Raw genomic sequence first — 14830 nt, 5'->3', positions numbered from 1 at the left:
CATAATATGCATGCAAAGTCTAAATAGCTTAGCAAAATAAAGCATCATAAAGTTTATAATACAACCCCATGGCCTCTCAAGACCATAAATTATTAGAACTTGAAAATTAGATAATGTTTGTGAGAGAACTAAAATTCTCAAGGGAGAAGTCTGGATCGCTTAAAGCTCCTAGCTCGCCTTCCAACTTCTCAATCTCTTTCTTTGAAGAATTTCGTTCTGCGATGACACCTTCTAATTAAGTTTGAAGGGCAGAACTTGCTTCTTGCTGGGATGTTAATTCCACCTCAAGTCTATTGATAATATCCTGGAGCTGAGTGATTGAAGTGACACGTACCTGTAAGGCTGATTTTGTTTCCTTTACTTTGTTGATGTAATAGATCTCTTTAACTCTCAATTCACAAAGTGAGAACAAGGAAGCATGAATAGAGGGTCCTGCTTTCTTTAAGTCCCTCAATGCAGTGACACGGTTCTCTAACTAGCCGACATTGACACTTAGGCTCTTAGCCTCACTCAATGCGGAAAGGAAATTATCAAGGGGAAGAGCTGTACAATCCTCTCTACCCTTTGACTGCAGTTGGGATATGATAGACCAAATTTGTTGTAAGAGAAACCCCCTAAGTGATAAGGTCCATTTGCTGGTATCCCTTATGGTTTCAGGATATTAGGAGAGCAATTGAGAACAGATTGCTTTCAAATGGGAGAAACCAATGAAAATAATGGATCAAATTCTGTCTGGGTGCTTTCACCCTTTTCTTCCTTGGAAGTAGCTTCTATCAAATCTTCCTTCTCTTAAGGATTTTTGGCATACGCCTGATTTGAATCCTCCCTTTCAGTGTTAGACTCTATTTCCTCATAAGAAGTCATTTCTTGTACAGAAACCTCTTAGGTTGAAGAAGTGACCCTTGCTTTGGGTTGAGCTTGAGAAATAGAGCCTGTAACCTGTCAAAGGTCAAAAATGGAGAAAGGAAGAAAAGTTACTTGTGCCATGGGTTAAAAGAAGAGGTTACAAGAGTTAGTCATTATAGAGAAAAGAGTGTACCTTGGGCTTCTTTCTAGAAGGGGTTTTTGCATTCTTCTTTCTCTTAGTTCCTGAAGGTTTGGCTTTTGGAAAGGGCTTCAAGTTAAATCTCCTTGAAAAGTAGGTGGGACATCCACTTGTTGGGCACCACTTTCTCCAAAATTCCTAACACGTTCTCTAATGACAGACCACTATGACTAAAACCTGGGTGAAAGCAATCTAGCTCTAGTTGGGGAAGTAAAGGGGATTTTAGGACTTGATACCAATATTTTGATAAGATTCTCTCTTTTAAAGGCTTAAGAGGCCACTACAATAGGTAAAGCCAGGGTAGAAAGATGTCCCACTATGCCTTGGTCAAAACCAAATTAGTGGGAAAACCTATGGGGATTATAGGTTTGAGTTTCGTACTCATCTTGAAAGCATGCTTGAAGATGAGAAGGAAAAGCACAAGCAACAAAAGAGAGTTCTTTCTCAGACCAGGGGGTGTCTCTGTCTAGGAGGGTGGACTTCCCCCACTGTTCATCCAACACTTTACTAAGGAAACTGTTTGAAGACACTACCATCTTGTTCCAAAGCCAAAAGCGTGGTAGGCCTTGGGGTGATGTTAAATTGGTTTTATAAGATTTTAACACCTTAGGGACAAGAGCATAGTTCCTAAAGTGTTCCCACAACCATATTTGTAAAAAAGCAACAAGTACAAAGGTTTCAACTTGAAATCTACCCCATGCGCGTTGCAAGTCAAGGGTAAAATGATCCAGGTGAGAATACAAAGTTCCTAGGAAATAAGAAGTAAGAGGAAAGGATTGTCCTTTGGCTACTTTAACGGCTAAAGGGAAATGTCTACTCAGAATCTTCTCATGGGGATATCCCTCAAACAGATGATGAGAAAGTAAAAAGGCTATAAAGGCTTCAAATTCATAAGAGCTAGAGTTACCTTCTCCAACAACAAAGTCGGTGCCTTCCTTCACGGAGTATCCATTGGCTTCCTTATCCATGCCATCAGCATATTCCTCCAGAAGTATCTAATCCATCCCCAGAAGTTGGCCCTAGAACCTTTGTCTCCGCCAACATTAGTATCTTTTGGTACTTCCTCGCTGGGGGCTTTCCCTTTCCTTACTAACTTCAAGACTGGTTTCTTTAAAGTTTTCTTCACTGCATCTTCAAGGAACTTTACAGCTTTAGACTCATCAGGAGATAAAGAGATGTTAACTTCACCATCTCCGAATAGGGGAAGTCTCAATATTTCGTAGACATCTTCTAGAGATAGAGAGATTTCTTGACACCCTATGAAGAATATATGAGTAATAGAGTTCCACCGATATAGAAGAGAGAGCAAACTTTCACTATCTTTGTTAATCTCTAGATTTGAGAACACAAGAACGGTCTCCACAAGTTTCACACTATGTAGGATGTCCATGAAGGGAAGATGAGCCAACACTCTTTGACACCAGCTTCTCCAACCTTTAGAAATATAAGTGTGAGATTTGAAGACCACATCTATAATAGGAGCAAAGTCCCCTCTTGATAGGCCAACCCCTTGTGATAAATTAATTGATTAATTAGCCAAGTTTATTAATTAATCAAATTAACATGTAAACATGTGGTAGCACAAACAAATCTCCAATTAAACTAAGTATGTAGTGAAAATTAAATTGACACGGTGATTTGTTTACGAATGGGGAAAACCTACACGGCAAAAAGCCTATTGGGTGATTTTAAGGTCACCACTCCCGAGAATCCACTATTATCAAAACAAGCGGTTACAAGTAAAGGAATCCCAGTACCTTATACCAACCTATAGTTGAACGCTTACCCCAATACCCAATTGGACTTAATCTGTGGTGACAATCTCTTATTGTAATGCACGGCTCCCAGTACGTGACTAACCAATTGTGCAGATCTCAGTACGCGACTTCAATCACCAACTGGAAAAAGTTGTTGGCTACAAAGTTTTTCAGTTCATCACACGATGAAGATCAAGAAGATACTTGGTCACAAAACCCTACAGTGTACAAACATAGCAACTTCTTCACAAGAAAGATGAACTAAGGCAAATTCTATCTCCGGACATAATTTGCTTAAACAAACTTTTCTCAACACTTGTGCAACTTGTGTCACCTTTGACGGCCTTTAAAATAATCCTTTTATATGTCTAGGGTTGTGAGAAAAGAAAGCCCAAACATACAATCACGGATTGAATGAAAAACAATCCTGAAAAACTGAATTTCATAAATCTCGATAGATACCTATCTGTCGAGCTGCTGTCGAGCCACGGGCTTCAATAGCTCTACAGGTCTCGATAGATAGCTAGCTATCAAGCTTTAATGATCAGCACTTTTCACACTTGAATCTTGGACAAACTTGCATGCCTTCAACATTTGAATTTGAAAAAATGTTTCTTGAAGTATTAAACACATCCTAGATCTACCCAAATACAAGTAAAGTGTGTTTTGTCAAAGATTAGCCAATTACATAAAATAGTGACATATGTTCCTAATAAGTTAATCACGTATATCCTAACACCTCTGCAAGTGCCAAGCCTTGGAATATGCTTTAATTCCATATCCGTGGTAAGGAGATCATCAGGTTCCCCATATGCTGTGTAGGGAGGGTCTTCAGAACAGGGGACTGAGTCCTAATCGAGACTTTTATCAAACAGATAGTCTTCAAAGAAAGGAGGGATAATCCACTGTTCTTCTATGGAAGGATTTTCATCTACTCCTAGAAGGGGTTTGCTACTTTTCGAAGGGGAAGGTTTTGTAAATTTATCAAAACTAGATCTAAAGCCACGTTTTACACCCATGATTTGGTGTTTGAAAAGAATTCTGTGTTTCAGGTTGAAGAAGGAGAAGAAGAAGAAATTAAAGGAAAAGAGAAAAATAAGGAAGGGAAATATCTTTCTTTTCCTTTTATACTTTGAGAGTTAATAGTTTTTTTCCCTCCAAAAGAAGATGGTTCAAAAGTGAGACATCTTTTCAAAATTGACACATGTCGGCATAAGGAGAAAACTAAATTTCTGACAAAAGATGGCAGTTGATAGTGCTAAAATCAAGGAAACCGCCTTCATAGACAAAGTGCAAAGGCGTGGCCCTTCACCAACAGGTATGATTTAATTTGTTACATTTCACATTTTGTTAACTAACATGTTTACCCTTGTATGTTTTGTGTAGGAATTTTATAGGTGATAAGATAAACATAATATGCAACATAAATGAAAATAGCAAACATAATATAATAATAATAATAATAATGACTTTTCCTTTCTTTTATATATTTTGTGTTAAAAGTTTTTTACAAAATTGAAAAGAGGGATTTATATGGTTTGGCCCTTATGACCTATCACCTCTTTACTAAATACAAAAAGAAACACAAAATTATAACAAAATAAAGAAAGATGAAGTTTTTACAACTTAAGCCAATAGAAGGCTAAACAAAACAAACATAATAAAAATTAAAAATAAAAAAAATAGAGAACTGCAAATCTAATGGTAGGTAACTCAAGGAGACTGTGGAGCATAGGTATCCGAGTTATCCCCAGAGTCCTCTCGGGGATAATCTAGAGCCTGATACTCCATCTCCTTTTCATCCTCCTCCTCCTCCTCCTCCTCTTCTTCTTCCTCGCCTTCAACATCCTCTGAGTTAGAGAAGCCATCAAAGGAACTGTTAGAGGAGTCTGACTCCTTAGAGTTAGAAGGCTCTGAAGCACTGGACTCCGAGCCTGATTGAGAGGGTCTTCACCTTCCTTGCGCCTAATTGGGGCGTCCTTGAATGCAGCAATTGCTGCATCCTCAACATCTTCTTCAGCCTTCAGCTAAAGTTCTTCTGAGTCTTCTTGTTCTTTGTCGCTCCAATTGCCTCTTCAGGAATGAAGACTTGAGGAGGCAGAGGGTGAATGGGAAAAAGGAGAGGGGGATGCACAGGGCTTGGTGGTGGAGAAGGAGGGTGGTCACTGGAAGCACTCTCAGAGGAGCCCAAAGAGTGCTCTGGGGAGTTAGAACCAGCAGAGGAGGGGTTCGACATTTTTGTTTATGGAGGTTAAGGTTCTTTGAAAGAATCAGAAAGAGACAAAGGGAATGAAGATTGAGGAAAAAACATTTCCTATTTAAACTCTCAACTGCAATTAAGTGAAGAGACATGGCATTTATAAGGAGTAATGTTTGTCTACCAAAATGCAAGAAATGAAGAGGCGCCAATACGGCTAGAAGCACCCCTGTGCGCCATGTGTCTATGTTCGAATGTCGCAAGGCATGATTACTAGAGTGTTAATATTTGAACCAATGTGACTATCAACGGCCTTTACCATTAAATGCCATTGACAGTCAAGGAGCTAATGTACATAACACCACTAAGGCATGGGAGAATGTATAAGTGGTTGAATCTAGACGTTACACATGGAACGGCTGTGAGCAAAGGAAGAGTTAGCGTTGGCTATGGGATTTTTTCTTGGTCCGTGCTAAAGGCATGACTACCTTGGGAAGGAAGTAAAATTTGCACCTAACATGGTACTCAAGTACTCACAAAGAGGGAGATAGAGAGATTAATGACCTCAAAAGAAAATTTTGATCCTTACAATGTGAGGTCAACAGGAATCAAAGAAATAAGGAGAGAGTGGAGGAGGAATCATCCTCCAATTCAGACAATGATGAGTAATAGGACAAATGAGTACTTTATTGAAGAGAGAGAACTAGGTGTATACACCACATTTTGTACCCAATAATAAATTTTGGTCCCCAGCCCCAGTGATGATCTTAACATATGTCAACCAAGGTTAATTAAAGAATTCACAATAGTTTGGAAGTAATCACAACTCAAAAGTGCTCAAATTGCTTTGAAATTAATATTGAAAAATGACCTTTGCTCACTATTTTGACCATAAATTTTGAATGAGATTTGTTTCATTAGAAATTAGAAATCATGGGATTCAATTTGAACACAAATTTTGCCTAATTTGGACTTATATTGAGTGAGTTATGACTGTTTAAAGTTAGGCCAACTGGGCAGTCCAATTTTTTGGGTTTTAAAACTTCATTTTAAGGGCCCAAAACATCATTATTTGATGTGGGCTGGCCCATAGACCTATGAGCATGTCCAGAGATCGTTAAACCCCAAAACCCTAATTTTTACTTATTAATACTCACCTTATGCCTCCAATCAAAACTCTAACTAGAGAGAGTGATTTTTTTGGCTTCCATATTCTCTAAAACCCTTTTTTCTTTTTTGAAAAACCCTAGGGCTAACCTTAGCACGTTTTTTACAAATTAAACGCCTCTCTTTAGTTAGTTCTAAGATAGAAACTATTTTCCAAAATTGATTTCTCAAAACCTTTTTCAATTAAAGTTTGTTCTTGAGTTGTGATTACCTAAACCATTGTGTTCTTTTGATTATTCTTGTCCTATCAATCTAATCTTTGTGTTGTAGGCACTGAAGGGTCGATTAAACAAACTCTAAACTCATAATCTAAAGCAAGGTGAGTGTTTTTTCCATGAACTCCTCTTTTGTTTAATAGGATTCACATGAGTTTCTTAACATAGTTTTTATATTCGTTATGTTTGTTTGTTTGATGTTCATGATTATGTTTGATATGTATTAATCTGATTTTAGGTTGTTTATAATATGTTCTTCTTGTTCTTATATCTTTATTGCAATTCCTAGGTTAGTTTAACATGTTTATTGATTTAATGTAGTTTAGTTTAATTGTTTGTTTTGTTTCATGTTTTGTTGTTCATGTTGATGTTTTATTTTTTTGTTTTAGGTTAGTTTGGTTTTTTAGGGTTTCTAACACGCTTGTTTGATCTCACATGTTATATGTTTGTTTGATTAAATCAATAAAAATGTAGTTTTTTTTTTTTCGAATCTATATTAAAGGTTGCGTACGCATACTTGAGTATGCGCACGCACCCCAAATCTAGATTGGGGTAAAATCTTATTTTTATTATCTTTGATCATTTCCCATATGTTATTTGATTATGTTTGACTCTGTTTAGGTTAATTATTTAGGTTTAATTGCTTTCCATGTTTGTTTGAATCTTTTGCTATGTTTAGTTTATTTTATAACCTTTCCTTATGTGTATGTTTCAATTGTTATCTTCTTCCTTTTTAGTATAATATGATTGACTTATGTTTTATTTGTTTCCTTTTATATTGTGGTGTGATATTTAATTATTGGTGTCTTATTATTTTCCATGTTATTTGAGTATTTTTTGTCATGTTTAGTTTATTTGATTTTCTTTCCTTGTGTGTTTTATTTAATTGTCAACTTGCCATGTTTATTTTATTTTGTTTGATTTGTTTCCTTTTATATTGTGATATGTTTGTGTAAGGTTGAATTTATTCAACCATCTAATTGGCTTTATTCCGTGCCAAATTTGCTTGTAATTCAGCATTTAGTAACCCTGTATTTAGGTGGGTTTGTTGTAAGGGTAGTGAGTGAGATAGTGTGAAGATTGCTCAAGAGTGTGCAAGAAAACAGAGTGTCGCGGCTGGGACTCGCGGGTGGACTCGCGGCTTCAACCCGCCAGAAGATGCACACGTGCCAAGCATGCTGGAAGATGAACAGTCATGCTAGCTGGAGCACTACAGGACAAAACAGGACAACTGGTCATACGGTTAACTCGCGACTGGAACTCGCGACTTAGTCAAGCCGCGAGGTCAAGCCGCGAGCCACCCCTGTTTTGGAAAAACCTGACGTTTCACATTCCTCTTCACTCCAGTATAAATACCCTTTTAACCCACGATTGAAAGAGAGCTTCCAGAGAGAATTTTGAGAGAGAAACCCTAAAGAAAAACCAGATTGTTTCACCCACAATCTCTACCTTAGAGTCTCATCAAAATCCCTCACTCTCTTCCTCTCCATTGTCAAATCCTTGAGAGGCATTATACCAAACCTGGTTCTCACCATTATCATCTCTGTGAGACAGACGTTTGGAGTTCTGGGAAGCAGTTAGGAAGGAGCCAATATTCATTGGTTGATGCTACGGTGTAGTAGCGGAATCCGGAAAGCTAGAAAAGAAAAAGGTTCGGCGCAACCTCGTTGGAGCAAGAAGCTTGGAGGGCTTAGGTGCATTGGGTAGATTAGGCTTGGAGGGTCTATTGCTGTCCTTGTATCCCAACTGTATTTTCTAGTGGATTGATTACCGCTTGGAGGGCGGCGGAGAGGTTTTTCGCCGAGGTCTTCGGTTTCCTCTTCGATAACATATCTGGTGTTATCTCTGTGTTTGCATCTTCCTTCCTCTCTATCTCTGCCTTTACATTATCTGCTGTGGTTTATTTTGTTGTGGCTTAGATAGTTGTTTAATCAATTCCATATTATAGCATATGTTAAGTTTCCGCACACTAGTTGTTTGACATATTGCTTGGGTTGGTTAAGTTGGTTTTTGGGGGTCTAAACGTTCAAAAGTGTTTTTATACACGTTTTTGAACTTTCAGTTTGTGTTATGTATGTTATTTCCTTAAGTGCATGATGTATATTTAGGTTAAAGATTAGGGCTTTTTTAATAAACTCATTAATTAAATATGGCCTAAGAACACATAATGGAGGCCGGCCCACAAGCCGGGCGGTCTTAGTTGTCTAACACCTTCCCAAGCCATACCCAAACTCCAAACCCATAATCTAGTACATGGACCCATGTATGTAAGTGATTGGCCCAGAAAGCCCAATATGGTTCATAGACCTAATCTAGGTGGTGACTCCATTAGTCCACACCAGGTCCCCAAATGAAGAAGAACGGAGGCTAGCTAATCCAAGAGAAGATTTAGCTCACCATAATATGAGATTAAACGCCATAAGTTGGGCTCTAAGTCAGATTTCTAAATCCCCATTCTCCGAGGAGATAAAAAGCTTGGATCCACCACATTGGTTCATTCGTCCAACTTTTATTATTTATAATGGGAAATTTGAGCCAGTAGAACATGTTAGTCATTTCAATCAGAGCATGGCCCTACATGCATGGAACGAAGCTCTCATGTGCAAAGTTTTCCCTTCAAGCTTGGGGCCCACGGCCATGAGGTGGTTTGATAGTCTGGATAAAGGCACAATTCTTAGCTATGAAGAGCTAACTAAAGCCTTTGGAGCAAGATTCCTTACTTGCAGCTGAGTTCCAAAACCCATCGATGCCCTATTAGCCACGTGCATGAAAGAAGGAGAAACTCTACAGGCTTACTCTAATAGATAATAGGAATTGTATAATGAAATTAGGGGAAGCAATAGCAGCATAGTAGCTAGCACCTTCAAGCTCAAACTTCCAATGAATTCCGAGCTGAGAAAGTCTTTGACACTACACCCAACTAAGAACATGCACAAGCTCATGGAATGAATAGAAGAGTATAAGAGATTGAAGGATGATCAAACCCAAGGCCAGTTAAAGGAGAAATACCCAGTGCCAGAGAGGTAGGAAAGGAGAATGGATTTACCACCTTTAAGACCAAGAAGAAATTTCTTCCCCCCAAACCCTATTCCGAGGACAAAGACGATGAGTTTAATCTTCAAAGAACCAATACACCAGATATTAGAAAGGATCAAGCATGAACCTTATTTCAGATGGCCTAATAAAATGAGTGGTGACGCATCACAGAGGAACCAAAACCTAAATTGCTCCTATCATCGAGAACAAAGGCATATGACTGAGGATTGCAGGGTACTGCAAGACCATTGAACCATTTGGTGAAAATAGGACACCTTAAGGAGTTCTTAGTTCCAAATCAAACCCCAAGATCAAATTGACAAGGCTTTGAGCAACCACGAAACAATCGTGCATCTCTGGGCATGATAGAGGTGATCCATGTAGCTAAGACTCAAGACCCACAGAAAGAATCAAAAGTAATGGTTGTAATATCCCAAGTGGGAGCAGGATACAGTAGTAGAGTTGACAAGAGGAAGAGGGTTGAGCAAGAGGTGGTCACTGGGTTCACTAACTAGGATAAAGAAGGCACGATCCAACCCCATCATGATGCACTAGTTATCATGATCCACGTAGCGGATTTTGATGTAAAAAGGGTTATGATTGACCAAGGAAATGGGGCTGAGATTATGTATCCAGACTTATATCATGGAATGGGGCTAACCCCCAATGATTTAAGCATGTACGATTCCCTGTTGGTAGGTTTTGATAGTAAAATGGTGATGTTGATTGGACAGATAAGGTTACCTGTGACAGTAAAGGGAAAGGAGGTCCTGGTAGAATTTATAGTAGTAGATGCATACTCTCTTTACATAGCAATCTTAGCATGGCCTTGGCTTCATGCTATGCAGACAATACCCTCTTCATTGCATCTGAAAATAAAGTTCCCAATAGATACTGGAGTAAAAGTGATTAAAGGGGATCAAGCTGCAACTAGGAGATGCAATGTTGGTGCTATAACCCAGAAGAATCAAACCTTAAGGAACGAGGCAATTTCATCTTGGAATTCATAGCAATCACTACAAGGAGCTCGGGATTCACCCCAGGAACAACTGACGTTGGACGATCAATGTGAGGGGCTTAAAAGGTCTACATAGATACCGAGGTGGACAAATATTTCTAGGTTGGTCAGCATCTTTTGCTGCATTATAAAATAGAATTACTGTTGTTCTTAGTTCAAAACTTAGATATACTGAAGCCCTTACAATGTACCAGGGGTAAATCCAAACTTCATATGTCATCGCTTGAATGTTAATTCATAGTGTACTCCTAAAAAACAAAAACCTCGGTCTTCCTCCCACACATACTCAGAAGCAGTGAAAGAAAAAGTAGATTAGCTAAAACGAGCAAAGGCTGTCAAAGAAGTTTTCTATCCAGAATGGTTATCTAACATAGTGGTGGTGAAGAAGAAAACAGGGAAATAGAGAGTCTGTGTGGGCTTCACCTCTAAATAGGGCTTACCCAAATGACCCTTTCCTAATTCTGAAGATAGATCAATTGGTTGATTCCACATTTGGTCATTCGAGGATGAGTTTTCTTGATGCCATCCAAGGGTATCATCAAATAGCATTGGCCCCCAAGGATTAGGAGAAGACCTCGTTCATTTCACCTAAAGGAAATTATCACTATAAAGTAATATCTTTTTGATTAAAGAATACTGGGTCCACCTATCAAAGAATGGTTACAAGGATGCTTAAAGATTAGTTAGGAAGGAACATGGAAGCATACATAGATGACATGGTAGTTAAGAGTAAACAAAACAAGCTCCATTTGGGAGACCTATCCAGGATTTTTGGTGTTTTAAGAAAACATCATCTCAGGTTAAATGCATCTAAGTGTGCTTTTGGGGTAGGGTCAGGGAAATTCCTCGGGTATGTGATTACTCACTGAGGTATAGAAGTGAACCTTGATCAAATTGAAGCAATACGTCGTCTGCACTCTTCGAGGAACCCCAAAGAGATCCAAAAGCTGACAGGAATGGCAGCATCTCTCAATCATTTTATCTCCAGGTCGACAGAACGATGTAAACCTTTCTTCCAACTTTTGAAGAAATGGAAAGATTATCACTGGACCTCAGAATGTGAGGAAGCGTTTGTTAGGCTAAAAGAATACTTGACGAAATCCCCAATACTTTCACAACTTGAGAAGGGGGAGGAGTTATATATGTATCTTGTAGTGTCAAACCACGCAATCAGCGCGGTCTTGATAAGATTGGAGGAAGATATCTAGAAACCAAGATACTATGTTAGCAAAACATTAGTGGATCCTGAGACTAGGTAACTCCCGCTTAAGAAGGTTGCTTTGGTTTTAGTGCATGCCACTTGTAGGCTCCCCCACTATTTTCAACCCCACACTATCATATTCCTAACCAAGCACACGTTAGAGGCACTACTGAGAAGGGCCAACTTCACTGGACGAATAGCCAAATAGGGAACTGCCTTAGGAGCTTATGATATCAAATATCAACCCCATACATCAATAAAAGGGCAAGTTTTGGCTGATTTTGTAGCTGAGTTCACACCAGAAGGGACAAATGAGAATTGCAGTTTAAATAAAGTTAATAGTATTTCAAAGTCCTTGGTCAAACCTTAGGAGGTTTATGTTGATGGAGCATCTAATTACTAAGGATTAGGAATGGGAATAGTGCTAGTTTCTCCAAAAGGGATTGCACTAAAACGGTCAGCAAGGTTGGAATTCTCAATATCTAATAATGAAGCTGAATATAAGGCGTTGTTGGCCAGATATCGAATGGCAAACCAGGTTAGGGCAACCTAGGTAAAGATATACAATGATTCAAGGCTAGTCACCAATCAAGTAAACAAAGAGTTTGAAGCTTAGGATGAAAGAATGGTGAAATGTTTGGAAGAGGCGAGGATATTACAAAAAAAATTTGACCAAGTATCAATAACTCAAGTTCTGAGAAGCAACAACAATCACGTAGACTCTCTAACAACATTGGCCACCTTGGTAAGCAATCCAACACCTCGGATAATTACTGTAGAATCCTTTTCCCATCCTAGAATTCAACATATGGACATGGTATGTGTAGCAAATATCCATCTGAGCCTAAACTAGTTAGACCCAATCGTTGCATATACCAAGAAAGGACAGCTTCGAAAGATTGGACCGAGGCAAAAAAGATCAAGCATAAGGCTCCAAGGAATTGGCTATCAGAAGAAGGCAAACTATATAAACGCTCCCATACTAGCCCATACCTGCTATTCATACACCCCAAGGCTGTAAAGGTGCTCTTGGAGGAACTGCATGAAGGAATTTGTGGTAGCCATACTGGAGGCTAGACTCTGGCACATAGGGATATTGGTGGCCCAATATGCAAAGAAGTTCACAATAGTATACCAAAAAATTCGATCAAGAACAAAGATACACCCCAATTATACATCAACCTGGTGGGAAATTGAATCCACTAATTAATCCTTGGCCATTCGCCCAATGGAGGCTGGATATAGGAGGAACACTACCGAGGACCATGGCCAATTGAAAATGTTGTTGGTAGCCACTGATTATTTCACTAAGTGGGTTGAGGCTGAACCTTTGGCCAATATTCATGATTCTGACATGAAACGTTTTGTATGGAAAAAAATAGTTACCAAATTTGGAATCCCCCGAATTTTGGTCTTAGATAATGATTCTAACTGTAGTAAGCTCAAAATCATTAATAGAGACTCGACCCTAGGATACCCTCAAGGAAATTGTCAAGCAAAAGCAACCAACAAATCTATAGTCAATGGATTGAAAAGAAGATTGGATGACTCCGAAGGAAAGTGGATAGAAGAACTTCCCAGTATATTGTGGGCACATAGGACAACCCCAAGAAGATCTACAGGTGAAACTCCTTTCTCAATGACTTACGAATCTGAAGCCGTTATACCAACAAAAGTAGGGATGCCCATAACTTAGACTATCCTCTTTAATCAAGAATATAATAATTCTACTATGTCCATGAACCTAGACTTATTGGAAGAAAATAGAGAGGTTTCCATGATCAAATTAGCCAAGTACCAACAAATGGTAGGCCGAAGCTACAACAAGAATGTTAAAATTAGAAATTTCATCCCAGAGAACCTAGTACTTAGGAAAATTACTAGAAATACAAGATGAAAGATCAATTGGTGTAGAAACACTAATGCTTGTTTAGACCCCCCAATTTTAAATTACGACTTAGTTGCTTTTACTCTAACTTAACTAAGTATGGAACAAGAGTAAAAGATGCACAACAAACCGAAACACTATTCTAAGGCATAAGCAAGTACAATAAACGATAAATATAAAGCTTAAAGAGTAAGGAAGAAAGATGCAAACACAAGATAACATCAAGACGTGTTATCGAAGAGGAAACCGAAGTACTCTACAAAAAATCTCTCTGCAACCCTCTAAGCCAAAATCGATCCACTAGTGAATAAGTTGGAGTACACGAATATCAAAAACACCCTTCAAGCCTAATCTACCCAATGTGCTTGTGCCCTCTAAGCTCCAGCTACCAACGGACTTCTCGGAGTCCTGTCTTCACTAGTTATCTAGATCCCGCAATTCCACCCGATTGCATCCACCACTCAATGGCTTTTCCCAATGCTTCCTATAGGCACCAAAGCTTCTCTCAACACTCAGAATGGATGAGGTAAGTGTTTGGGCTAAGAACCTCTCAAGGATGTGTAGATGGAGAGGAAGGACTAATGGAAACTCTAGAGAAATGATGTAGAGGATTGTGGGTAAAAAATCTCTAACTCTCAAGTGTTTGGCTAGGATTTTCTCTCTCAAAAGTTTCTTGTAAAGACTCCTTATTCTTCTTACATTTCGTGGGTAATGAGGGTTTTTATAATGTTGGTAAAGAAATGTGATAAGACACATTCAAAATAATCAGGTAGAGAGTTTCGCGGGTCACTCGCGACTTGGCGTGAGTCGCAAATGACTCGCAAAATCTAGCCTATCAAAAACTCTTCAAATTCCAACATGTGATTCTCACGTGGCCTATTTTGCGGGTTGGCACTCGCAAGCTAGTCATGAGCTAGTTGCACAATCCTTATCTTCACAGAATCTTCACCAAACTCTTACACACAATCCTTACATTAAATCCCACAAAAATACAGGGAAATGATTGAATAAAATTACAATCAAATTTGACACGAAATTAAAGTCAACATAAAACATAGTTGTAAAAAACAACTTTACACAAGAGATCCAAGTTGGGGAAAACTAGGACCAACATGGGAGGGCCCTTAAAGAATAACGTCGATAGCGGGAAAATAAGCCTACAGACTTGAAGATCTAGATGGAAATGTTGTCCCATACCATGGACTGTAAATAACCTAAAAAATTACTATTACTAATAAGTATGTTGTTTCATTTGAAGTACTTTTTCTCTCTATGTGTAGCTCATTCTTTGCAAAAATGCCTTTAT

At 38.7% G+C, this 14830-nt stretch overlaps 1 protein-coding gene across 1 annotated transcript; it reads right to left on the bottom strand.

Moving 5' to 3' along the window:
- Nucleotides 1–4515: 4515 nt before the first annotated feature.
- On the bottom strand, nucleotides 4516–5038 carry LOC126699558 (uncharacterized). Its single transcript, XM_050397461.1, has 3 exons — nucleotides 4874–5038; nucleotides 4757–4829; nucleotides 4516–4652 (listed from the first exon to the last, which is right to left on the bottom strand). The coding sequence occupies exons 1-3, from the start codon at nucleotides 5036–5038 to the stop codon at nucleotides 4516–4518; spliced, it is 375 nt and encodes a 124-aa protein (XP_050253418.1).
- Nucleotides 5039–14830: the final 9792 nt, after the last annotated feature.

The sequence above is a fragment of the Quercus robur genome, chromosome 2, assembly GCF_932294415.1.
Source record: "Quercus robur chromosome 2, dhQueRobu3.1, whole genome shotgun sequence".
Lineage (NCBI taxonomy): Eukaryota > Viridiplantae > Streptophyta > Magnoliopsida > Fagales > Fagaceae > Quercus > Quercus robur.
This window is presented reverse-complemented; position numbering and strand designations above follow the sequence as displayed.